This window comes from Vollenhovia emeryi, unplaced genomic scaffold (assembly GCF_000949405.1).
Source record: "Vollenhovia emeryi isolate VEMERY1.0 unplaced genomic scaffold, V.emery_V1.0 DF939140.1, whole genome shotgun sequence".
In the NCBI taxonomy this organism is placed as follows: domain Eukaryota; kingdom Metazoa; phylum Arthropoda; class Insecta; order Hymenoptera; family Formicidae; genus Vollenhovia; species Vollenhovia emeryi.
Genome location: NW_011967226.1, coordinates 876,921 through 904,574, shown reverse-complemented (window position 1 = coordinate 904,574; position 27,654 = coordinate 876,921). Strand labels below are relative to the sequence as shown.

The following is a 27,654-nucleotide window of genomic DNA, read 5'->3' as shown; positions in this document are numbered from 1 at the left end:
CAAACATCAATTCGAAGCAAAGACGAGATACGATCACGCAATCAATCAAAGAGATATCTGGGGAATAAGATGTCCACTTGAAAAAAAAATGGGTATAAATTGTTATGTTTCATATATGACGACGGTTTCTCTCGGTTGGTGTAAATAAGTGGATGGTAATAGTATGTTGAGCGGAAATGTGATAAAATTAAGTATCCTGCAACGTTACTGTCGAGAAAAATGTACGTTATATCTTCATTACAAGCGTGATAACTGTTATCGTGAAAATTCACGCCTGCTACGCTCCGGTGTAAATCAGGATAAGTGACATGTAATGGCTCTTCGGATAATTCCGGAACTTCTCACACCATTGAGTGCTGGGATGGCACCCATTGAAAGCAAGCGAATGTCGAATCACGTAGTAACATAACAATGAGACAATTCCACTAACTTAATCGCATGATTGAATGGAGTTTAATCACGAAATTGCGATTCGATAATCGACGAATCCGGCTAAATCAGATTCCGCAACATTTCAGTCGGAATTATCGAAAGAGATCTCACGGGCGATCCCATGTTTCGCTCGGAAACTTTGGCGCATTTTTAGAGGAGATCGCGAGATTCACACTGCCGCGAGTTGCTCCCGCAATCGCGGAACTGTATCGGGCGTTAATCGACCGACCTTTGTATACGCGGTATACGCTTTCTTAGAAGCGGGGATGTGTACAAGCGTAACAACGGCGTTCTCTCTATCGTCCGCGCGTGCCTCCTAGCGCCATAGGAAATGGAAGCCTTCCAGGCAGCGAGATTAGTATCTGCGACGCTATAGAAACGAAACGTTACTTATTTCATATCCGACACGGACCGCTGCGGTGTATTCAATGGCGCGGAGATGTCGCGCTTCCGGCACGTACGCGCCTCAGCATTGTTGATAAGTCACCGTGGCTGACACCGGTACAGATATCGCGAACAAAACGCGAAATCGATTTCCACCCTCGAGAGACAGAAACGAAATTCCGCGCTATGTTCCTACGGACGTTTCAGACACTTTAAATGTAGTCATGAAAAATTGTCGGTACAATCCGGAGGAATATTCGCGATGGAATTCGGTTCACTCGATTTCGAATCGACTGGCACGGGGCGTGCGAAGGCAACGCGCGATCGACATTTGAAGATGTCTATGAAATATTTAACGGCCTCTGTGAATGTCTACGATTCAGTTTTTCTTCTCCCGAGTACGCCGTCGACGTGTGGATATTTACAATTCGCGAAGAAGAATGCTGCACGCAGGATGATACGTGAGATGAATAGCAATTGCGCGGAAGAAATACGTTTCTACTCACTGAGGCGGGATAACTTGTAGGCATCCGCGGTATTAATTACATCCACGAAGGCCAGCAGTTCAAACTTGCGGGTCGTAATATTCTGGTTGTGGTTCATCATCGCGAACTTGAAGGCGGATTGTACCTCGTCGGTGCCTTGCTCAAAAATAGCACCTGTAAGCAGAAGATAACGAAATTAATTAAACACCCTGCACATGTATACACGAAACGACGGATAAAACGATTTTATATTACTGCAGTTTACACTCGGAAAAAAAGATTTAGTTACGGTTAAACGAATGAGAAATATTTAAGATAATCCTTAAATATAAGAAGTGATTGTAAACAAGGCTTAGTGTGCACTCAGTGCGCACTAGTGCAACCAACGAATTCGCTATTAGATATTCCAGGTTCTAAAAATGAATCATTTTTTGTTAATTAAATGAAAGTCTGGGTGAAAATTCAAAGAAACTCTTTTCTAAGTGTCTTTATCGAAGAATTATATTTCATGCGGACGAGAGAAATTAGGAGGCACTTAACGCCGACTACAAACACTCGCGGCGAGTGACGCACGCAGTTATGTAGATTTCGGCAAGTAGAATTCGCGGGTTTAACAAATGTCGCGAGGAAACGCGATTATCCCGCCCGTCGTGAAATCGGATGTGATAATCCGACGCGACACCCTGTATCGGATGTCTGATGTGTGGCGCTCCGTTTACTACTGGCTCACACACGACGCAGTGATACAAGCCGGCGTCTGCTCAGCCAGCGTCTGCACACGAGGCCCGTGTAATTACGCCGATCCATTCGGCGTTAATAGTCGGTAATACGCACCAATATTAATGCTATCGCTCGTCATGTAATTTACCGTAAACCGACTACATACCCGATAACCCGCCGAGTCTATTTCTCGGACTTAATAAGGCTTGGCGCGATTGTTACGTGCACTGGCATCCGAGTCGGGCGCCAAGTCAGAGGCCCCCCGTGGAAACGTTTTGCGATACCGATGAAAATATTGACGTCGCCGCTGTAGAAATAATATGGCTACACGCATTTATCAAGCTATTTATTTCACGTCAAATGTATCGCATATTCCAGATGCTGCTGTCGATGAAGTGATCGATGATATACGCTAACACGGTATGCGTCGTATAATCGAGTAACTGTCAGCGCTGAATACTGCACTTTGTGTCTTCGTTATTCCGAGCATCCGGCGTTACCATTAATATCTAGCTGGGAAAGCTCGTCCGCGAGCACGCGGATTTTCGTCTATAAAATGTATACTTCTCCCCCAAGTTAGTTGCGAATGCAGAGAGAGCGCGCGCGGGCGACGAAGAACGGGCAATCGTACGAATTGACAAACTTGTATCGAAATAATTTTCGTTACGACTTTCAAAGTTGTAACGCCGAACGTCGCTGTGCCCGGGAGCTGTTTTTCCCCCGTCCGCGCAATGAGAGAACTTTTCACGCGGCGAATAAGATACGCTCCGAAGTGTTACACGATATTATAGCGCACCTTTTCCCGTTTCATTTCTTTCCGCTTCCTGCCTCGCCTGTCCGCCTGCCTCGCTGCTCGCCTGCCTGCCTACTCGCTCGCTCGCCCGCCTCTATATGCCCGTCACACGTGGATTTTTCTTCCCCGCTTTTATGAGAGCATCTAATTTCGCAGTTCGCGCCGCGCCTCGTGAAATATCGGTGGCAAGTTCGAAACAAAGTAGTATTACGATCCGTCCGGAATCCTGGCCGACAGTAAACTGGAGGTGGACAGGATATCGCGCGCCGCAACGTCGCGCGACGTCATCTCATATACTTTACAGGGCGAGCACGGAGATATTGCTTTACGCGTGATCCATGCATTTATTAACTCTTCGGCATTGTGCACGGTGAACAATGCGCCGCACAAAGAATTATTCTCCCCGTCAAAATTACACTGTTAAACGTGCAGACGATAAACGACGTTTTTGTTCCCTATACTCATGATTGTCGAAATATCATTGTAAAGTAGTTTACAATAGCCGCGAGCTATTGGCATTAATAATCAGCTTATATTTATGCTTTATGCATCTGGGTTGAAAAATATACTCCACGCGTACGACGAGAGCGAGAGAGAAAGAAGGAGAAAGCAGATAATATTTGCCAGAGACAAATGAACGAATGTTACTTCGGGTCTTTTATTAATCGTACTTTCCGACACCGTTTCAATAGTATTCCGATTAAAATTGTTGCCGTTGAATATCGAATATTGATCTCGCGGTACGATATCCGGCTTCGCGTATTTCGTTGAATCCGCGGTGTAATCCCGCGAATGTTTTAAACGATCGTGCGCGTGTCAAGACACGCTGGCGAGCCCGTCGTTTTACGAGGCGCATAATTTTATTATCTCGCTGAACGTACAGAAATCCACGGGCGAGATACCGCGCGGCAATCTGAGCCATTATGCTCGCTACGCACGGGGAAACCGCCGCGGAAAGAATCCTATTGTAATTCGGACGACACAGCACGATTACACCACAATAGCCTCGCTAATTTCTCGTAATTGATATCCCAGAAACCGCTTATAATTTGCTCCCACCCTTAATTCGCGGTTTACCTCCAACGGAATTCTTGTCCCTTGAATATCCGGCGATATTTAAATCATCGCGCACGAAATTATCGGACGGCGATAAAAGGAGATTATTATTGCACGCCCGCGCTTAATAATTAGCATACATTGTAGGCGATTAACGCCTTTGAAGCGGTTTTACGCTGTTTAAGCGAGACAGACGATTAGACCGAAAGACGTTCATCGTGTGATATGGTCAGCGTGATGTCGGGCGTCCCGCTAATATCATTTGATTAAAATACTTGAAAGAGTGAGCGAATACGAGCGAGTGAGACAGAGAGAGAGAGAGAGAGAGAGAGAGAAGAATAATTCGTGCTGTGTTTAATACGCTCTTTCGCTCGTTTCCTCGTCCTCCCGCTGTCCACAAACACGTTCTCGCCGCATCGATATTTGCTGAATATCTTCGTCGATATTAAAATTGTTTTACAACGCGAGCCGACCGCTCCGCTAATCAAGACAAAATTCGGCGTCAGCGAAAATACATCCGCGTAACTAGATTGTAATTACAATAAAATCCGCAAAGCCGCATTGCCGCCAACGTCGCATTAAGCTAATATTAATTAACCCGCTCTTCGTTTACCGTGTCCAAAAGCGGTGGAAATCTCGCGCAGCAAAAATTTCGCCGACTACGAAATAATCGCGATGAAATGGGAAGTGGCGCTATATTTTTGCTTCGATTCGAGTACAATTTCGCGAATCTAGCGCATGAATGAACGGTAACCGATACACAATGCCGTGGCCGCGTTGTTGTTTATAAACTGAAAAGAATAATATCCAAATAATGTTTCCAACTTTGAGATTAAAGATGCACGCTCTTGTTACGTCGACAATACGGATAACCGACGAGTTTTAGCGATAAACTATGATATCCCCCTATGATATAGGTATTTATGACGCATCCTAGGAAACTCGGGGCGAATATATTGGTTTTCCCTTAAATATGACGTACAAAACTTGGGCGGTAAATCACTGCGTGGAGCGCGCTTATTATGGCCAGCAGTATTCTTATTACCGACCGACGTGAGCTGGCGGATTAATTTAGATCGCAACCGTATAATTAAACGATGAATATTGCCGTTTGCTGTAAAACCGGAATACCGACCGCTAAACTCGATTTCCTCGACGAGATCGTTTTATATGCAAAATATGGGGCTATTAGTTGCCTTCTGTGGACGCGCGCGTTAATGTGTACCGGGCAAAAAGGCTTTGTTCAAATATTCCAGGTGTTCTTACACGCGCGGGGACGTCTGCGGCGATACAGGTCCGGCGGGTGTATGTAACCCTGGCCGTATAATACTCCGGATAGGTGCTTCCGTTTATCTCCGTCAGCGAATGGCGAATACGACGACGAGGGTTGGCGCGGGACGGGATAATAAAAGACCGGAATTCCGGGGTTCTCGATTATCCCGACAATGTCTCTCTCCCTCCCTCTCTTTCCGCGCAATCCTCGGTGCGTAGGCATACGCACTGGCGGCATCGCGCACCTGACGCGCTGCCTTTAAACATCGTTTTAAAGGTACCTGTGTTTATCTCCGCGCGCGTTGACAGGTGGAGCGCCGCCGCGCGTCTATTGATTGGTGCTTCCCCACCAGTGTCTCACACTCACATCGATTCCCTCTCTTCGTTACTCGTGCAGCAACCCAGCTGCACCCCCTCGGCCCAGCGTCGTTCCTCTCTCATCTCCTCTTCCTTCCCTCCGCCTCTTTCTCCCTGTCTCCTTCCTATCTCCTCCCGTCTCTTCTTCCTCCTCCAACTCGTCCTCTCCTCTCTCGCTTCATCGTTATTTTCGTCCTCTCTCGGTCTCTCCGCAGCTGTCTGCCTTCCTATCGCTCCCCTCCCCCCTGCCCCCTGCCCTTCGTCGCCCCTGCAGCGTCCTTCGTTTTTCTCCATGTCGACCAATAATTCGCTCCCTTTTTACCCTTATTTTCTCTTTCGTTTCTCGCCCGCATACTCGAAAACCGCGGAATCTCCACTATTTCCCTCGCACGTATATACGCTCTCTCCTCCTTTCCCACTCGTCTTCCGAACTCCGACGCTTTCTTCCTCCCTTTCTCGTGGCGTCTATCAAAGCCGCGGTCTCCAAGCCGATCGCGCTCCGTCCCACCCTCTCCCTGCACACGTCGAGATTTTTCCTGCTGCACGGCTTTTTCTCCCGCTGTTATTGTCGATTGAGCAATGCGTCGCAATTCGCAATGGCAGACTTTCCGCGGCTCCGCAACGGCAAATTCAATACTTAATAAGTATCGGAAAGTCCGATGAATGCTATTTATACCGGCTTCGCCGGTAAGACCGTGAATGTGGCATTGAAACGTGGACTGACAGTAGCTGTGGCACTCCATTATCCGCCGTGTCTGACTCGTGACGGACTGTGACCACTGAGCCGGTCCGATTCAATTTGCAAGACTTAAAGATCTTCCTTCTCCCGGCCAAGAGTACACACGCATTTGCATATTTTCTCAAGCCCGCGGGCGACCTCATTTTTAATAAGCGTCACAAGTGCAGAAACAAAATTGTATTAGGAAATTTCTCTTGATGCGCGCATGTAATTAACTGTCGGGCGAGATGGCGGTTCATTCGAATCGTACAAATTATGATGGATTAGCCGGCTATGGAAATTCCACTGTGTACATATCCATTTTCATTGTACGTCACGCGGGTGTTGCGACCTTTCAACCCCGTTGCCACTGTACTCGCGGGCTATTTCTCCCTCCACGCAATTAAAACGTTTCGCTGTTGGGAGTTTCCGAGCTACGTGATTCCAGTCACGGGCGAAATTATATGGAGAAGCTGCAATTGGCGGTGCACACAAGCGACCATTCGCGTGGTCCAAACAATGTAGAACTTGCGTACGACTTGCAACGATCACGATCGTTACGCGATTGTATCACTCAATGAGCGCGCAAACTTCGGCAGTTATAATCGCGAGGACAGTCAACGCGATTTAGATAACAAGTTTGCGGTTTGGCTACGCGCGCGCGCAAAAAAAAAAGGAGACGATTCCCGCGCATTAGGGCGGCATGCACGCGCGCGCGCGAGCGGGTATCGGAAATTGCACGACATCGTTTAATTTACGCGCCGCGCGGAATCGCATTCGCGTTTTCTACTCGAGCGAAATTGAAATTATTTTATCAGCGACGAATAGAATATCGACTGGCGCCGCGCGCGCGCGCGCGATTCAAGTTTTTTGTTCCCGGCAAACACGCGACGGGCAATATTCGGCGGCGCGCATTGTATGTCGAAAATTCGATTGCCGACCGCGTCTGATCTCTGACTTGGGACCCTCGGCATTACAAACTATTAAAACTTTCCTTTAACTTCTCTTACGAGAGTTCGCAACCTTGTAATTGAATATCGGGAACAATATAAACGGCCGAGCTGGCAGATCGAACTCTGATGGCGATCGTTAACATTTCCAGAATCCTTAATCACGCCAATTTTCTCTCGAAGAGATATCCGATGCAGCGTTCTATAAATTGTGATTCGTGAAAGAAGAACTGAAGTTACCGGGATTTCTTAAATAATTTAGCCAATTTCATCAATTTTCAGTAGAACACACTCACTGTTATTTGCATCGTTATTTGCTCCTTCCAGTAATTTATACAAACAAACATACAGAACGGAAATTTGTTTCAATTGCTTTCTGCGAGAGATTACAAAGCCATGTTTAAATGTTTCAGCTAACGATCGAGAACTCCGAGAACTGCTTTGCGCAATTTTAATTATTTTACTTAATTATTTTTTCTACGTTTGAATTTACACCTGCGACTGAAAGATGGTGTCTTATAGCGAATTCGGTTGCTTGCACTAGTGTGCAATCCGCTATCAATCAATCTCTAGAAGATTTGGACTTGGCAATTGCGTCCATGAAGGGGGGAAGGGGACAGGGACATTTAAAATCGCGTATTGACAGTTCTGTGTACTGCCGACAACCCGAACGGCGCGCAGTTTAAAGTCGAAAAATAGACGCGAAGATGTCATCTTAAGGGTTTGAGCAGAATGGCTGTCTTGTATTCTTAAGACAGAAGACAGTTATTGTGCGGTAGGTCCTGAGCAGAATGGCTGTCTTGTATTCTTAAGACACGAGACAGTTATTGTGCGTAAGGGCCTGATGGCTGTCTTATACTCTTAAGACAGCCTTAAGATAATGTCTTATGTTTTAAGCCTTTGTCTTGAGGTAACGCACAATAACTGTCCTGTGACTTAAGAATACAAGATTGGTATTCTGCTCAGGCCCTTACTTTAAGACAAAGATTTAAAATATAAAACATTGTCTTAAGAATACAAGACAGCCATTCTGCTCAGGCCCTTATACTGTTATTGCGACAAATATTACCACGTGCCTCAGTGGTCGAATTGGTGAGAGCCCGCCAAGAGAGAAGGGAAGAGCGTCCAGGTTCAAACCCTGGCTGAGGTAATATTTTTCGCAAGAAATTTCCCGTATTAAAACACTGGCCGGTTAATGTCGGCTAAAAAGCTTGACTATTGTTAATTATTTCTTAAACAACACATTCTATTTAATCAAATCGAATACAGCGAGTGATTCTTATCACTTGGACTGGCGTAGCTTTGCCTCGATTACTCAGATCTATTGTTAACTGCGTTCCCTTACACCGTCCTGATCGACGCCACCGCTGTTTGTAGGCTCTTCTATATTTACGATACGTTGAATCCCCGTGCCTCGATTTCAGCGCGTTTATCCCCGAGTTATTTGACAAGGACAATGCAGTATCTTCGCGATTATTCAGTGATGGCCGTACGGTATCACTAGTCCTTATCGGCTGTTACAGAGTAATAGTCTACGCGTGCACCGCCACGATTGCATCGATTCCCGAAGCGGACGCAAACCTGCGGGCCAATTTGAAATCCTGCCACCAGACCAATAAAAGCCCGTGCAATGTTTTATTAGGAAAAAAAACTCCGTTTTTCTTTAGCGGTCGCAGCAGTAAAAATGCGACGCTACCGGCGCTTAAACGCATTTGATAAAATATCATCCTTTTTACGGCAAGCTTTGTTTAGAGATAAGCTTGCGGGCGGACGAGGACGCGTCCGTACGCTTGTTGGCCGCGCGTTTTAAGGAAAATAATAATGTCGGTGGCGCAATCCCCCGCCCGTCCGCCGGGCGCGTGGAGTGCATCGCGCCAGGTCGGATTCGCAGACGACGCGAGACGTTTCCGTAAGGTTAGCTAGCCGCGCGCTCCGCTCGGCAAACGCCACAGCTAATCACGAGTCAGCTCCCGCGACAAATCCAATTCGGCGACAATGACCTAACGAGGTAACTTGATTTACATCCATACCGGGTATCTCCTTCGAGGGAGACGAGGAGCGATAGCGGACGGACCGCGCAGAGACGTCGTCTCGTCCTCCTCGCCGAGTGATCCGATATTGTATCCCTTAAGATATTCTGGGGATTTAAATTAAGTTCTTATCCGCAGATATTGAATCCGCTTTATGTTAATACGGCGCGCTTCCCGGCACCGAGCACGAGAGAGCCCGCCGAGAGGAGAGAGCGATGGGGCGAGGGAGGGTGAGAGAGAACAGAGGGAGAGGGAGACGGGGTGAAAGAGAAGGTTGAATAATTTCCGAAAGCTCCTCGAGAGTCGGCGACTGGCAGGGAAGTAAGAAGAGCGCCGTCTTGATTCGTTTCTTTCCGCTTCTGGTGGGAAGAAGTTTGAGAATCGATTGCTCGTTCGTTCGCGCTATTTCTGCCGTAGATCTCTCCCCGAGCGCGACCCCGGGCGGGAGCGGAAACTTTTTCGACCCCACGATGAAACGGCTGTTTCGTGCCGATTGTTTAATATGAAACTTCGCAATATTGGCTTTAATTAGCACAAGTGAGTTAATGTAACTCGGTACTTGGGGGCGGTGGAAAAAAATTGGAGCAAATGAATGGAAATAGCTGGTTGATGTGAGTGGCGAACGGAGGAGCGCGAGCCCGGTACGGGCGCAGCTGAGTTTTTATGCTGATTGCTTGTATGCGTAGTACAACGTAAATTGAAAGAGTCTCGGCAATTTAAAATATTACCGCTCGCGAATATATATCCCCGATAGCACTCCCGCGGACGAAAGGTCTCGAATTATTATATTAATGGAGTCATCGAGTTCACCCGGCGAATGCTAATTCAGCTCTTAATTTCAATCGGCCGTAGCGTTCGTAAAGGATAAAATGGTGCCCGCTGCCGTCTTTAGCGTGGTGGTAAACATTTTAATTACCGTCTATCTTCCGCAATTATCCAGCTTGCCAGTCCTCTCCCCCTCGCCCCCCCCTTCCCGCGTCGCAGATATGAAACGCGTGGTGCGAGATTCCTTCATATTTCCGTTCGTTTCTCTCGCAGCAATGAAATAAACTGAATAAAAGATCGAGTTTTTTCACTCTCGGCGATGTCGCATTGAAGATTCTCATATCGGCGCGCCAGTTCGTTTTTCCGTCGCGCTTTAGCAATGTAAAAAAAAAATAGCAAGATTCCACCCTGTCCGATTACGAGATCGGTTCAAGAGGCTCTTATGCATTCATGATTCGATGCGGTGCGTTATCAAAGAATGTCACTATGAATCGTGAGAACGCGGGGGAAACCCCGGCGTATTTCTCAACGCGTTCGAATGGTCTTTTCTTCCGACGAAATACAATGTCAACCGTGCAAGACAATGGTGCGTTATTGCGAACAATGTGACGGCATGATAACGACGAAAAAGCTTTATGAGAACCGCGCGTGTATAAAATACAATGTATGTGCGTATATAACGGTTGGACTTAATCTTTCCTACCATTTCCATTTACAATTACTATCATATCTCGACTTGAATTAATATACGCGGAATTTTCTCTTAAAATTTATCCCGGAAATCGTGTAGTCGTGGGACAACATGGCATTTCGACCATTTTTGTGAGGGTTTTTTGAAAGTTCACCATACAGTCTACTAGTAAAATGTGTACTGCGTATAAAATTGCTAGTAAAATGTGTGATAAAATTTCACAAAACTGTGACAAAGTTGTTCAAAATGCCACGTTGTCCCACGATTACATGATTTTCAGGGCAAACTTGACAGGACAGGAGGACTACGTAGAGATTGTTGCTCTGTCATTATTTAGGCCTCAGTCTTTACGGCAAGGAGAAAGTAATCGGAAAAAATGGACGGTACGTCGGCGCGCGCTCTTGGATGAAACAAAAACAGCTTTACTTGCCATTCTTGTCTCGTTCACCAGGTGGTTAGGCCAGATTAAAATCGAGCGTGCGAATTCGCGCGTGCCTTCGCGCACGCCGGTATCGTATAATTTCCTGTTTGTTGTTTGTTGACAGCGCCGGGCCGGGCGTTCGTTGAATTCTGCAATTCGCGAGGCAGAGCGCACGCAGGCGGGCTGGCTGGCTCTCGTTACGCGGCAGATTGTACCGCACGAGATGCATCCGGCCGCAGCGTCCTATCAAGATAGCCTATGTCGCGTCGGATAATTAACTAATAGACCGCGATACGTGAGCGAAATACGTATCTGGTTCCAGTATCACTTGGATAGCTCGCGTTTGAAACGTGCCGCGGCTCGTCCGTAATTATACCGAGGTCGGATCGCAACACGGTTAAGTATACATTTATGTACTATTGGTCGTTTTCTTTGTGTAATATATACACGTGTGTATAATACGTATGCGCGTGCGTACGTGTACACAATGCGCGACGTTACCCGAGCGATCTTGATGGTGCTCGCTTTTCCGCCAAGCGTACTCGGTGGAATTTTACTCGCGATTAACGTCGAGATATTTTGCCACGCTCGCACCCCACTTTCAGTCACGCGTTCCGCCAAGCCGCGTAACAATCGCTCACGTTACGCGGTCAAAATGCAACGTCATACGCCACAACACGCGGGCGGCACGCGCTAAATGCGTTTCGGCCCGTTCGCGTTCGCGCGAATGTCGGCTGAGACTCGCTAATTTAGTTATATTTGTACACGGTTATAAATGAGATGTAAACGTTGTTATCATTAGATATCATTGTGCGTGACACGCGCTAACTACATGAATTCACAAGGGCACGGGTAATTGTAGCGGCGCAAAGAGCGGAATAGGGCCAACAGTTATTATTAGTGCCTCGTAAATACCATATTGTCGGGGTGATCTAATTAATTTAATTTCTTCGTACAGTTACCTCTGTAATTACGCTAGTCGCATTCGGTTCAGCTACGCTATGTGAGATAACAAAATAAATGATCGCGTCCCACGTGTGTAATACAAACGAGACTCCTCATCGCGGCAAAGTTCGGGAATTAATCAAAATTTCCGGTTCGTTCAAAATTGCACGACGGCCTCTGCCTATTGCGCGTTGTAATTACTAATTTAATTAATTACGAAAAGTGATATCATCACTTTGCACGGCGAAAGAAGTGAATGGTTGTATGTAAGCAATTACAGCGCACGATTCTCGGTTAATTAATTACACGTAATAATTATAACGCGCGCAACATTTCGTTTCATATCGTAACACGTTTACGTAGATTCAGTAAAATCGACGAAATTATATTGTCATTGGTAAAAATTTTAATTCGGGGAGAAAATAATTTACATAAAATATATTGATGGATATATACGAGCCCGCGACTGGGCCAGTAATTGCAAGTATCCTCCGGTGTACTCGTATATATAATACGAGTACACCGGAGGATACTTGCAATTACTGGCCCAGTCTCTGTTGCTTTATTAACTTGGTTGTTATTATTGTTACTTTGTAAGACAACGAGCGCACAAAACAACGAAATCTGCATTCGTAACTACTTTTTAACTTTAAATTATTTTCAACCGCGTTGAACAACATCGCTACGAGGTAGAAGAATATTTAATTGGTCCAAGTTATTCGCTAGAAATTAGAAAAGCAACCGTTTAATGGTTCGTATCAACTATTACGCGGCAGTCTTTACTGTATATTTACAACATGATTATGCCACGCAGGTCGGGCATACCTCGTATCCATGTAAATTGGCAATCACCGTCGAAATTAGTGTTCCCCCGTTAATGCGAGCTTGGGTCAACACAATTTGCTCGGAGTATCTATCCATCAGAAATCTCAATCCGTCCGTCGGTAATTTTATTCGTGTCCAACCTGGATGTTAGCCCACGCCCGGTCGTATCCATTTCCCTCCCAAGATCAAGCGCATTCGAAATACGTGCGTTTTCCCCGGTAACAAAATTTAATCGATATGACGGACAGATATTGTAGTAATACGCAGATGCGCAGAAATTGATCGAGGAAATCTGAGTAATATGGATACTCGGGAATATCGAGGTACAGACATGGTGTCACGAAGGGAAGTGGCAGGCATGCGACTTTAATTAAAGACACCGTTCAACCCCGCCCATCTGTTATGGATATAATTACCGGCTGCATATCACAAACTTGTTCCTGGCGCAGTGAAATCACACTGTTAAATAATATATATTTAATGCGGTCGTTACTCGCGCAAAAGATGTAACGAACTCCGCAGCAATGGGCAGTCGCCACCAAACCCCGGGCGCCAAGTTATTATGAAGCAGTCACCATTATCCAGCCGGTACAAGGAGCTACTATTTGGCAAAGAAGATTAAGCGCTTTAAGTCCGCGAGGAACTTTGCGCTAAGTAAGAGGCGCCCAAGCAAGAACGTTCTTAATCATGTAAAAGGGAGCTTGCCTTAAAAGCTCTTTCAAATAATGGCGATGGTTCCACCGGGCAAAAGATCTCGCCTTGCGCACCGCTCACTCTCTCACCTTTCACTGAAGGTATACATACTCTATTGTTCCACGATTTACGATCGAATAGAGGGAGCCGAACAAACGGCTCTCGTTAAAAGTGATCAATCCGATCGGTATAACGTCCTTTATGGGAGTCAGAAAACGGTATAGTACCTCCAAGGTACTTCTTGAACAAAGAAGCAATAGCGCCTACGTATCGGTCAAAGAACTTTGCCCGGCTATTTCGTTGTTCGACCATACAAAAAAGTTTTCAAATGCAAGTTCAATAAAACCGACGGGTGGACAAAGGAACGATTACATACAATTTATATTGTAATTACGGCGGTATAGTGTATATTAAATTTTATTCTCCATTCTTTTTGAATTGGTCAATGAATTTCCAGCAGGGGAATAATATACGAAATGAAAAGAGGAAGGAGATAAGCAGAGTCGAGATAAGCGAAACAATTCCCTCGCATTCCCCCTCGCGATACGCTCTACTAAAATAAACGCCAGATCGGGAGGACCCTCGGCGAGTCGCATAAAAAAAAACACTCCCAAACTATTTCATTTTTACAGCTTTGATGATGTGATCGTAGATCACGTTACTTTCATTCGGTACGTTATTATTTCATGTTACTCTACGGGGGGAAAGGATGAGCCTGCGAAAAAATCAGGACTCGCCGCTGCACCTTCGCACCACCACCTGCCTCCCCCCCCCCCTCTCTCTCTTTCTCCCTAAGTACCCGCCGTCATTTTCCCCTGGAGCCGATTTTTCAGTACCTAAGTACAGGTGGTGATTTATAAAGTGGGAATGCAGCCCGTGGCCCGTGTGCCCGCTCACGGCGATCCATTACAGTCTCCTGCTGCTTCGAGTCATAATATTTCCCTCCGATCCCACCGCCGCCCCTCGCCACGGCTCGTGCACCATCTTCGCTCTTCTTCCAGGTTCTCGTATACCACGCCATCACCGCACTTTATGCATACCAGAACTCTCTACACCTCCGCGCTATCCCGGCAAACATTATAACGCCGTGAGATTATGAATTTTGTATACGACTTGGCGGATCTTTCCGCGAACCCTCCGCCGTCCCGTACCCGCCCCTTCTTGGCTCGCCACCTCGCGCCACCCACCCGTTTTCTCTTTCCTTTCTCTCTTTCCTAGCTGGTAAGCACACCCGGACACGCTACTGCTAAGATCCGAGCTTATGTAAATGTTCGGAATCTGGTATTGGTAAAACTGGCGCATATGCGTGTGTCTGTTTGCACGTCAGTGCTTGCGCCTGAGGATGGAAGAGGATTTTAAACTAAAATATGCATTATCAAGGATCATCCTAGTGTGTCGGAAAATAAATCCTATTAGGAAGCTGCGAGATGTTATTATTATTTGAATCCGATAATTGTGCTTGATTAAAAAATTATTCGAAATCTATTGGTAATGGCAGTGATCATAATTTACGCTTTCATTAATAAAAAAATTGTTACATCTATGATACACCTTGTTATTTTTGTTTCCTATTTACGTCATGCTGGCTTTGAATTTTACTTCATAATTCAATTGTGGACAAAAGTGACGTATTATTGAGAATTTCCTGACGAATTTTCATGGAAAAAATTTTCGAAACAACATACGCTTGCATGTATAATAAAACGTAGCGCCGTGTTTTAAAAAGAGAATTTTGAAACGTGTTCAACATCTTTGATTTTCTAGCGAACGTTGTAAGATCGGGAAATTATAAATTTTGTACGCGACGTCGTCTCTCAGTTCCGAATATCTTTTCGTTCCGCATCTCTTTCTTGGCAACAGCAACGCACAAATATTGAGTCGGCAAAGTTATTGTTCTGCTTCGTTGTAAATAAATTGTAAAAACACCCATATATTGTTTAGCCAGTGCCGTCGCACACACACATTCTCCCAAATTCATCAATCAAAATAAAGACAGAATATAAACGACAGCGTATTAGCAACGTAATAAATACTCAACACATTACTTGCAAATTGGCGTATACATTGTCACGGTGTAGCTTTAAGAAAGGGACATTTCGCTTTACTTTGTGTAATATTCCCGGCGGCGCGGCTCAACGGCGCGGTTCAATGCCGTCGTCATTTCTTCTTTTTTTTTTCGGTAACGGAGCACGGTGAGATTGTACATTTTGTATAAGGCCTGACGGATCTTGTCAGGAGTTTCCCTTTCATGCCGCTCCTTTCCCTCACCCTCAGGTAACAGGCTCCCCCGGATAAAGCCTCGCGAGCAGCCACTCTTATGTAAATACCCGTGGCCCGTTGCTCAGCTCGTGCGCTCGAGCTCGTATGCTCACGTGGGTTTGCAGTGGCGCAAGAAGAGGACTCCATCTCTGTCCTCGATGCTTACCTCGCGTCTGCATCGCGATCTTGTTTGAGACAAGTATCCGCTGGTAGCCCGCCGCGCTCCACTTTTCCTCGTCCGAATGAACTTTGTTTTGTCTCCCGATATACCACTTTTCACGGTGGCTTGGCCGCCTCTCGGGGAAGCGGAGGACCCCCGCCTCGAGAGAGGAGAAACCCTCTTTGAGATTATAGCGGAACGTAAAACGAGAAATTCGTGGAATACCTCCCCGGTATCTATCGTTGCGTGTCCCCGAGCACCGCATATGGGGAGCACTCGATCGAGCATCAACCGACGGAAGCTCTACGGAAGATTGAACGGATGCGCTCATACGGCATGCAGTCGCTTCGGAATCATATGCTCCGAAATTCGTGCCCGTAAGCGGATTAGTATGAAACGCTCCTAGGACGTGCGCAATAAAACGGCGGATAAAACTCCACGGGGACCGACCGAAGAGTGCTCCGGAATTGCCGGCGAAGGCGAAGGACGAATGCATTTGCATTCCCGCCCGTAATTCATCGGCGACGTCGGGCCGCACATGCGTGGAACGTATGCCGCGGTGTTTCTTGTCCCGTTCGTTTCGGCGGTATGTTAATAAAAACATCGAGGGAGTATGTAAAGTATTTCGTAATAACGGATAGTGGCTCGTGTTACGCTGGAGCAAAGGAGGTTTATTGCCTCGCTGAGGCTCGCGACAGCCTTCTTTGTCGACCACGTGAGTTTGATGTGCATACTTGCGACAAGTGCATCGATCGCGAAGCTACAAACGGAAGTAAAGATGAGCGTACGTCTAATCGCGAAACTGGTGCGATAAAAAGCGCCCGACCGAGAGGAAGCCGAGCGGAATCGCATTCGTTCCAATTAAGTGTCGTTATGAAGCAAAGGCAAGCGAGATCTCTTTCAAAACTTACTCCGAATTTCGTTAATATTTATAACGGAATTTTCTACCTGCTAAAGGAGACTTACGTTGATTTCAAATGTATTGTAAATATATATTTATATGTATCTTGCCGGATTTCATTTATATCTCTGAGATTACGTAGCAAACATGCGTTTTCCTGTTAATTTTATTACGCAACTTATATACTTTGTGTATGTAACATCGAATCCACATGGTGCATTTATTTGCATTTATGTTCCTCTACTTAAAATCCTGTGATCTCCGCCATGTCCACACTTGGGAGGCTCGCCCCAGAGCGTCCAATAAATAATAATAACGCTATCGTTTTCCACGAATAATTCGTTGTCAGTTTGGTAGTCTCTGCATTACTATTAATTTTTCCTCGGGCTCAAACGATACATCCGACAAGTAGTCTATCGAGGAACAATTATGCCACGGCTTGACTACCGAGAAACGGTGGGTGTCGTAAGACGTCGAGTGGGCTACCAGTAGTCCCATTCATCGCGAGTGTCGTTCCTCTTGGTTAAACGAATCTTCGGAGTCGGGACGACGCAAGAGCGGGGACTCGTAAGTACAGATGTTCGAGGGTCGTGCACGCCGTCGAGCGTCGAATACGGGTACACGGTGGATTATGGTCGGCCATCCACGGGGGCCACGTGAACGACTCGGGTTCCTTTTCATGGAAGAATGGCTTTTCCGTGTCGCTGAATTCAGTGGCCGGCGCGGCACAATCGCGACGTACTTGGTCCACTCGGCCCGTGAACGACAACGAGGACCAGCAGCGAATGCCCAAATATAGGAGAGAATACGAGGTAGAAGAGGGAAGTCCTCGTGGACTCAAGGGCAAGTATTCCGTTAGCAGGAGGCACCTGACTCCGCGTTTTGGCTGGGGGCGCGGGATTCCGATTTTAAAAAGTTCGTAGAGTTGGTCACGATCGAAGCGTATTCCTCCAACTCTCCCGTCTCAACTTCGGCTCTGCTTCTTCTTCTTCTTCTTCTTCTCTTCTTCTTCTTCTTACTCATCCTCTTTCTTCTCTACTTTTTTTTCCGCTGCCTTTGCAGTCCAACTCTCTCCTCTTCAACCTTCCTCCTTCCCTCTTTCAACGAGCTTTCTGACTTACTCTTTCTCTCAAAGTGCAGTACCCGCTGCTGCGGCGATATCACTTTCCGATAAAAGTCAAGTCGTACGCTACCCCGAAAAGAGCTAAAGGCTCTACTATTCCACAACGCGGAAACGGAGGAAGCGTCGCTTCGCACAGCCGCATCGCCGACGTTACGATGTGGGTGAACCGTTATGCACGGCGATCGTCGAAACTTCGGTACCTACGTGAATTTTATTGCCGATTGTCACACCGGTGGATGGCCGTTGGTTTAATGCGGCGAACGAAACGTTTCTTTGCCACTTCGGTTTGTATCTCTCTGCGAAACGCTAGGTCAACTGCGAAATTGACTCGTCGAGAACGGACCATCATTTCTCAACTCCCTGAAGACTACGATATTTAAGTTTTATCGCAGTCTCATGAGAAATAAAAGAGACGCGAAGGGCCAACGGCGTTTCTTTTTCAAAATGTCATTGTAGTACATGCATTAAAAAAGGAACGGATAATGTCGTTTTTACGTTATGTAATGTTAATAAATTACATTAATACTCTCTGCTCATTTGTACTTTGTCTACGCACTTAACAGTGTATACAGAAGCTCTCTCTTCTTCCGCAAAGTTTTATTAATTATTACATTTGTTTAATTAATAGAATTAAAGCACAGTGTGCTTAGAAAACGGAGTTGACAACGAGCTTGTTAGGATTTATACAAATTGAAGGAAGGACGTTAATTTGAATGAAAGCTAGCGATAATAAACTTATGACTTCGATATTTGCAATAACGACGGTCCATACGTCGCATTGAAATACGCGATGAGTAGTAAAGTACATAAGTAATGCATAAAGCACGGATGGTTCTAGACCGATGTGTAATAGATGCGGACAAGCTTGATCGACCAGTGCACAGTGGTTGCGGACGGCCTTAATTGCCGGGCCTTCGGTAGACGCGCGGGAACTTAATCAAGCAACAGCGAGTACACGCTGCGACATCGTAACAATGAATCGTTCGATGATGATGACAACTTGAACTCACGTCGGGATCCAATTCCATTCGACTCCGTCGAGCGAGTAGATTATCCGGTATTAAGATGGCCGAATATTCCGGTAATCCTTTCGTAATCATCCGAAAATACATGATTCTGCTCAACGGGTCTGTAGTAATACGACGTAATGCGATCATTAGGAAAAGCGGAGGCCTTTGACATTCTCCGACTTACGGACAAGAGACAGCCGGGAAAAGGCGTAATTGACTCGAAAAGATGTACATGAACTCTCGACTCGGGAAAGACGACAGAGAATAGAAGGAAAGCGGAGAAGGAGTAAAAGGCAGCACAGGCGTGGATCCTCGAATCGGCTGACTTACGCGATCCCTTTGCTTTCAGCTCGGAGAAAGGAAAAAAGAAGGGAGGAAGGAAGAGGGTGGGATATAAAAAGAGGGAGCTCGGTGCCGGCCTTGCGAACTCGAAGGCGGAAGGAAAGGAAAGCCGAAGGTAGCGGGTTATGGAGGGAGAAAGAGAGGGGGGAGGGAGAGAGAGAGAGAGAGAGAGAGGACGGGACCCGAGCACTATCTCGGAAAATTATGTCAGTCCTATCTCAGGCTGAAAGCAGAGACGAGGATGAGAGGACGAGATATGAAATAACCGGAATAAAAGGGAGAGTGAAATCCCGTGCTCGAACGGGACACCGAAGGAATAGAAATATTACTATTGGGATAAACTCGGTCCCGCGTTCAGTTTCCTTACACCATCTTCGCTAGCGTATCTTATCGGTGTACCACCTCGTTTTTCCACCCTTTGACGCGTTCCCCTCCCTGCGAAGATTAATCGTCGATGCGCGATAAAAATTTTGTATGAAAACTGCTTTCGACCGAAAACGCCCGGCGGCGGCCCCGCGTGACGGAAATAATTACGCGATATCGGAAAATGCTTGCGCCCAGTCGGGGGAGGATTTTGCCGGGCTATATCCAGCGGATTATAAAAATTTTCCATCGTCGGTACTTGACTGCGCGTCCGCATTGTTCTCGGTCGTGTTTACGGCCACGGTAAATGCAGTAAGACCAAGAATAAAGTCCCATCTATGCGATTATGAGCCATCCGCTTACGTTTACTTCCCTCTCGCCTCTTTCCCTCGATGCAATATCCGTAAATTCAATTTTTTTCTCCCGGTGTATCCGCGTGGTCGGATCGACAACATGGCGGAACGATTCCGGGAGAATCGATGTTAACTCGAAACTCCCGTTCGTCGGCTAGAAAAACGGAAGTAAAAACGAAGAACTCGGGGCATAATCTTGTTTTGTTACGGAGCCAATACAAAACAATTCTAGCATCCAGCAAATAAACGCGGCCAAGTACTCGATCACGGTTTTCCAAACAATATTACACGCTATGTCGCTAAACGAGATTGAGTGCAATTCATTAAAAGTAAAAATTATATAATCCATTCTCGATTATACGGAATATCGGTGAAGGAGTCGTTCGCTGGTAAAAATACAATTTGCTAATGTAGTTTGCACTCAACTTGTCCTAGAAAATGTAAAGCGGACCCTTAATTGCCGATTAATTAAGCACGAAAAAATTAAACGATCGCAATAAGTTGGAGTGCGCGTAAGCCGAATGCACGTATAATGTAGCAACAATCGCAATTATACGCGAAAGCTCATTAAAACGAAGCGTGTTCATTGAGCAATTACTTTGCGTTGCGTTTTCTCTCTGCTCCCACTCTAATTAGAATAAATCAATCCGCCATTTTCGAAGGCGGGCAAGCCCCGTTGAAAATATAAGTTTCGCTAAGAAAAATTTTCCTGCGGATTAGTTTATGATTAAGGATTAACTTTCGCGGAGAACTTACATTTGGAGCACGATAAAGTTGAAAATTCCTCTCTTTGTTTTCCAAGTAATATTCGCGTTTCTTGTCAGGAGAAAGAGGATATCGAAGTTTATACGGTTATATTACATCCCCCTAGCTAATATTGAATACGTCCCCAAGCAGCTTGCCTGATAACCCGCACTTGAGGCAGAGAGAAGAGAGAATCCATTCGACCATCGTTCCTTCGAGATTAGGAGGAGTTTGCGGAGACTTCGAGGAAGATCTGTTTGGTCAAGGACGATCGGGCTATTACCAAAGTCGCGCTCGTCTGAGTTACGATCGCTGAGCTTACACAAGCCCCCCCCCCTCTGAGTCCGGCTATTGCGGCAGTCCAGAAATCGCGAGACGCCTTTCGTACAAACGCCTTGAGTCCACATCTGTGAAAATCGAGCGAGAGCCCCTCCCCCGATAAGACGCTTGGCAAAAGAGCCGCGAGATAGAATATCGCGTAAAATTAGATCGATCCATCACCGACGCGTCGTACGTAGGTGGAAAAACGGTCCGGGGGAAAAAAAATCTTCGCCCGATCCATATTCATTTATAGCCGTCACTCTATTCGCCGAGGCCAATATTACTAATCCGCGCCTACTCGATCCTATTCGACGCCACTTGGCTCGGTTCTGGAGCTGCGTGAAAAAACTAAGTAGACCGAGCGAGATCTCACATCGGTAGAAATGAGCTCACGCGAGATTATCCGAAACGCGGTTCCCCAAGTTTCAAACGGCGGACCGCGATATCGATTCGATGAGCAAATGGCCGTTCAGCGTGTTCGCCCGACGAGCAGAATGCGATCAAAATTTCAAAGGGGGACGATCGAGGGATGGGAGGAGCCGGGGGTGAGCTCGAGTAAAGATACGAAAGATCCGAGAACCGCTGACGTATAACGCACCATAACTATTATCTCTTTTCCCTCCGCGAAAGAAAACTTGGCACTCGGCTGATCCTCCGAAGTATCCGGCGAGTTAGCGGGTAGAAAGGGCTGGGGGAGGTGTCGGGCTGAGGACGCGCGGGGTGGACGGCGGGGTGGGAAAGCTCTAAGATTACTGAATGGGCTTCGCTCGCGCTGGTGGCTGCGCTCTCGGGGTCGTGGCTTTATTAACACGTCTTACAGGGTAACGGGATCTCGTGCACGTTAAGAGGTAGGTAGGTATATGGAGGCAACCGGCAGCTGTTGCTAACGCAATTTTACCCCCCGATATAAATCCTCCGGACCCGCGATATTGAATCAAACGATATAGCGGGCGGCTTTATCCCCGGCCGTGGCATCACGCGCGCGCGCACACACACACACACACACATGAGCGTGCACCTCTCTTTCCCAGACCGTTCGCTGCAGCGACTTCCGACTAACTAGATCCTTGATTCGGTCGGTATCTGCCCGGATAGGGCAGATACGGATATAGGACGGATCGACCGGAATAAGTCGCCGCGACTTTGTACGATCGCGAGAGAATAAGGAAGACAGGTACGGCGGGTGGGCTGATGGTGGATGGCTAAAGGACCGAAGGAGGAGGCTCTCCGCCTCCCTCTTCTCTCGCTCTCGCCCGTACGCCGCGGTATAACGCCGGCACATCCATTAAGCGAAGACCAGAAGCGAGTAAAAGGATTTCAAGGTGGAGAGACGAGCCAAGCTTACGCGGTAATTGCGACAGGACCAATGAACGATGCCGTTTACGATTCTCCGATACTTATCGATCGACCGACTAATTAGTATGAAGGAAAAACGGGAACGAGCGCGGATAAATTCCAAGAAGGATGAATCTTGCCGGCAATTACTTCTTCGCGAATCGCCATGAGCTCTCGAAGACGTTAGTTTACGTTACCGTTCACAACGGCACGCGATACCACTGTACTCTATATCGCGGCGCGACTCTCACTTCGAGAGGCTAGAAAGAAATAGCGCGATCGGTCCATGGATTAGCTTGCCGGGTCGGAACGGGCATGAAGGATCTCTGAAACAGTGCAGGGGCACGTTCGGCCGAAGCACAGGCAAAGGTGATTGCATGGACAGCGAAACGGAACGAAGTCCGAAAACTTGAACCAATCGAAAAAAAGAAGAAGAAGAAGAAGAGCAGAACGGACGAGAGACGGAGAGAGACCGGACTGAGACGAGAGGTGAACTTTTCTTCCCTGTCTTCTCGCGAGCATGCTCTCGTTCAGAAAGCAACGGAACGCCCATTACGCTGCGGACGAACGAGCTCCTGTGATCGGAGATGAGCCGGGGAACGGGAGAAATCGCATGGCGAAAAGGGGTGTGGGACGCCGGGGTTAGAGAGAACGAGGGGGAGGGGGGAGAGGACGAGGGGAGAAAATCGAAAAACCAAACCTTTCCGTAGGAGATTGGGCAACGGTACGTCTCGATCGGCGATGGTCTCGGGATGCGATTTTCTCGCGCATAGAGTTGCTGATTGCGAAGGTGCAACATCAGAATCCGCCGGCTACGTAGACGCGCTATACATTTTCCGATTTGGCTGCGGGAATAAAAAGACAATTCGCACCGCGGGGATCCGTGGCCCGCCCGACGAATGGATCCCGCGAGCTAGATAGAAATATCGCCGGGGACAATTTATTACTTCCCCGTCGCTGGGTCTTGTTACATGGGCCCGCCGTAATCTTACGTCGCGCATTATCGGAAGTGCGTTACTTTCTTCGCGATTAACTTTGCATTATTTACGGCGTGGGGAGGGACGCGGGATCCCCGCAAGGACGCGAGTAAACACCACTGTAAATATCTTTTATAAAGTGCACAGGCGCCGCGCACTTGCCACTCCCGCTGAGGCTCTCCTTTGCGTCACGTATTATTTATTCCGAATACTCCATGCGTGATAAATTCTGACGTGAGTTCGGAGAGTCTTTGCAGGCCTTCGATTATCCGCCGTGTGGGACGGCGAGTAGCGCGGCAGCCGCTTTAAAGCGGCTCAAGGCTATTCCTCATAAACGCCGACGTTATATAGAGAGATTATTTCCGATCGCGCGATAGTTTCACGACCGAAGGAATTGCAACACGGCGCATGATCGGCTTCGGCGCAAACACATCCTCCGATACGCGGCCCTGTTTCATGGCCGATGAGGCGCGCAACGGCAAGCGCGCGTGTTCACGGAAGCCTCAATCGCGAGAGGAAACGTCATTTTTGTTATCGCAGTCCGTACGTCTAACAATGAAAATTCATACTTTTCAGCGAATGGCCGATTATTTGAGGTAGCGAGAGCGCGCCAAGATTAACTTAATAAGATTAATAAGAGAGAGAATAAGGTTCTAAGTATGTTGTCTCTTTCTGAAGTTTGTACACGCTGCAACCAAAATGCGCAGTCTATATATTAAACGTCTATGGTATAAACGATTGGACAGACGTGACGCAATTTCGAAAAGGAGTACGTTTGAACGCTATATTTTGGCCAGGGTTAAACTCCGCTCGAAAAACTGGGGTCGTTACATTGAAAATTGGGCACGAGTCCGTGCCCCGTACCGAAAGGTAAACTTCACCTTTGTACATCGATTCCAGTGATCGCTGCAGCTTGCACACACAGTAAATCTCTCGACTATTATTAGGCTCCACCCTGCAAACTTGGTTCTCTGCTCCTTTGCCGCGACTCCAACCAGTTAGCTACTATGTTTGCTGTTCCACCGAACGATCCAAGGGTATTGGCAACATCTGGCGGTACTTATCGTTCGACAGGAACGTCAACTCGAAGAAGGTAGAGGACCCGGTCTTAGAGCGCATGTACGCGGGGATGACATTTAGGAGGTTGTGTAACAAGGACTGAACCTGCCATTCAGATTGTCAGGAGGCAAGACTGAGGGCGGGTTCCATTAGTTCCCGTAAAATAGATCCAAAGGAGAGTTCCCGGGCTTTAAAGATTCCCATTATGATTGAATTAAATACGCGCGTCGTTACATTAATTTGCCATAAAAATGACGAATCTCGTGGCCATCGTATTCGGGCACAATTGCGAGAGGACGTGAAAGCAATATTTATTGTTAAATGTTTTATTTCACAATTTCATTTGTAAGTCGCAGATTTAAAATATCGGTTGTTATTCCTTTTTCTAAATATTGTATTGATTATTTAAAAGAAAGACTCACGTTCTGGAAAAAAATGCCTTTCTGACTTTCAAATAACAAGCTTTCCATTCCCTTTGTTCCCGTATGTTTCTTTATCGATACACAGACAGGTTAACGCGGCACAATATGTGAGCTTAAATCCATTTTGGTCTATATATTTCGACAGGAATATTCATTTACGGTCACAGAAGCGACGTCAAAGAGTGCACGAATCTTCAAAGCTTTTACTGTAATTACCATCGTGACGAATTTTCCTTTTTCGTGCGGCGCGGCGTACGCACGTTACATGGAACAATGAAAGTTTCACGTAATAGTCAGTGACGTTAGGCTCAACTTATTATGACCGTGGCAATCACAAAATGTTTCTAAATCCCTAATAATCTAAACATTTACCAGTTGCCTCTAGACTCTCGTCGTATCCACCAAAATACAAATTAAGGCGAAAAAAAAAGAGTAAATCGAAAGAAGACAGATATTATTAAGGAAATGAGATGGTAGATGCAACGAGAGATCGATCGTACAAGTCGCTGCAGTTGTTCGTCGATGCGGCATTACACAGCGCGGCGTTGGCAAAAGCGATTGCTTCACATTTTCCGAAACGCGCAAAAATCAGGTGACACCGGTTAAGCGCCGCGCACGGTATATAAAATACACACGAATCTCGGGGTACATAACGTTCATATGTGCAATGAGTAATGGCAGGCGTCTATCATTGGACGCGTGTGTCTGACACGAGCCGTGTGTAGCGTGTCCTGACTACTGGCTGCGCAGAAACAATTTTCTTCGTGGGGTAACGAGGACAGCGTGAAAGGGTAGAGAGGGAGAGAGAGGGAGAGAGAGAGAGAGTCCTGGCCGAACCGGAAGGAGAGGAACCGACGTAGAGCGGGACCAGTGAAATGCGGCGAAAGTTGAAACAAATATCGAATTTATCGGCTCGCGAAGGAGGTGGAGAGTGGGAGGGAAGGTCAGACGCCAAAGGGGAGAGCGAGTCCTGGCGTGAGTTACGAGCAGAAAGCGGATCGACTGGAAGGGGAGGAAGTCGACGACGACGACGACGACGACGAGGACGAGGGCGACGACGACGAGGACGACGACGACGACGACGACGACGACGGCAACGTTCCTGGGTCGTGTTTGAATTACGAGCTCCGGTAGTCCAGACTGGAAATGGAAGCCGCCGAATGGCGGGAATGACATAAAACCAGTGACGGCGTTGAAATTTGCGCCCCTTCTATTCCAACCCTTCTCTTTCTTGCTTCGTTCGGGCTCTCTCTTTCGTTGCTTCTTCCCTTTTGCTCCGTCCTCGCGCGTTGTCTTCTACATTGTTCTCGTCCACCATTTCAACGATTGACTTGGCCGGAATCGCTTGCAGAGAGCGCGCGACGCATGCCTCTCCAATTTTCAGTTCCTAAAAAAAGTCAGCCGAAGAGGTCTCGTTTTTACGATGACGTTTCGCCATCACGAGCGGTTTTTCGCTCGACGCGTTTCTGGATTGACATTCCCGGTTCAAATGTACGAACATGAAACGCTGAAATTATCTTTCCACCAAATCGAGGAAATGAATTCTCACTTTGGACTGATTTGCTGATCACAGAAAAGACTAATATAATTTGTAGAAATATTGAAGTAAAACAATTTTTTCATTTTCTCGCGTTTTCACGGAACAATGCGATATTTCTCTCGGGCTTTAATTGACAAAATTAAAGGCATTGAATGTTACTGTTGTATTATTAAATAATAAAATTTTCGCAATACGGATATACAAACGGGATTAATATTTTATATAAATTTACAATAGTCCCTCTCTTTTAGAATTTAAATAAAGTGCCGCAGAATAAAAAATGTATTTACGCCAATACGTTCGTGCGTTTTACATAAATCAGTGGTCTACAATATTGTTTTTCACATAAATCCGTAACTGTGTATTAAAATTTTTCAATTTTGCAGTTGGAAGCCCAAGGGGGAAATCATAGAAGCGACTCCCGTCATCGAAGCGGAACAATCTGTCCCTTATCGGCAACATTCGGATTTACAAATTAATGCATCGCCTCGTTAAAAACGAGCTTTTAGACGAGAAAAAGAAGAGCTCTCGTTTCTATGGCCCTTTTCCGGCAAGTGTTCTCCGCGGAGGTACCCTTTTGTCGTTCCGACGCTTGTGTTTGCCGCTCTTTATATTTATAGCTTTTATTTACATCCTCCTCGCGCATCGAGGATTTAAACCCGGAATGGCGCGACTCGCGACGCTCATCATCCTCGCGACTTCAACCTGGATAATGCACGAATCGCTGCTCGATATAATACATTAAGCCGGGATCAGTGGACGCGCGCAAAATATCCTCGAAAAGATATGGCACGCGAAATATGACGAGTATCCGTCGCGAAGGGCTCGAAAAACATTCCTGCCGGCAGGTCGGTAATCGACTTCGTGCGCGCAAACACCGTACGTCCTTTATACTTTAAGCCCCGTAGCGTATGCCGGCCGGTGGTGCTTCGAAACCAATTTGCATGAGGTCGTTTGAGAAATTGAGCCTGGCTCGCATCGCCACGCAAAATGCATGGGCAATCGCGACTTCGAAAATCAACGCGCTGAAAACCGGCCAGATTTATCATCTAATCGGATATCGGCATATTGGCTGACGGTCACTTCGATCCGATCGTCATTCATCCGCGCGTTTTCGATTCATTGTCCGGGGTTTCCTTGAAAACCAAATGAAATTCATAATAATCTAGTTAGCTTGTTATAATCCGATTCTCTCTCTCTCTCTCTCC

The 27,654-nt window shown here is 46.7% G+C and overlaps 1 protein-coding gene across 3 annotated transcripts in view; it reads right to left on the bottom strand.

The window, feature by feature from the left end:
* Positions 1 to 27,654, bottom strand: part of LOC105567126 (glutamate receptor 1) — a 229,077-nt gene that overhangs the window by 105,139 nt on the left and 96,284 nt on the right. For all 3 annotated transcript variants that reach the window (XM_012021707.1, XM_012021706.1, XM_012021705.1), the window contains one exon: positions 1,323 to 1,475. In XM_012021707.1, coding sequence (XP_011877097.1) covers positions 1,323 to 1,422 — 100 coding nt within the window. In that variant the 5' untranslated portion in view covers positions 1,423 to 1,475. The remainder of the gene's footprint in view (positions 1 to 1,322; positions 1,476 to 27,654) is intronic.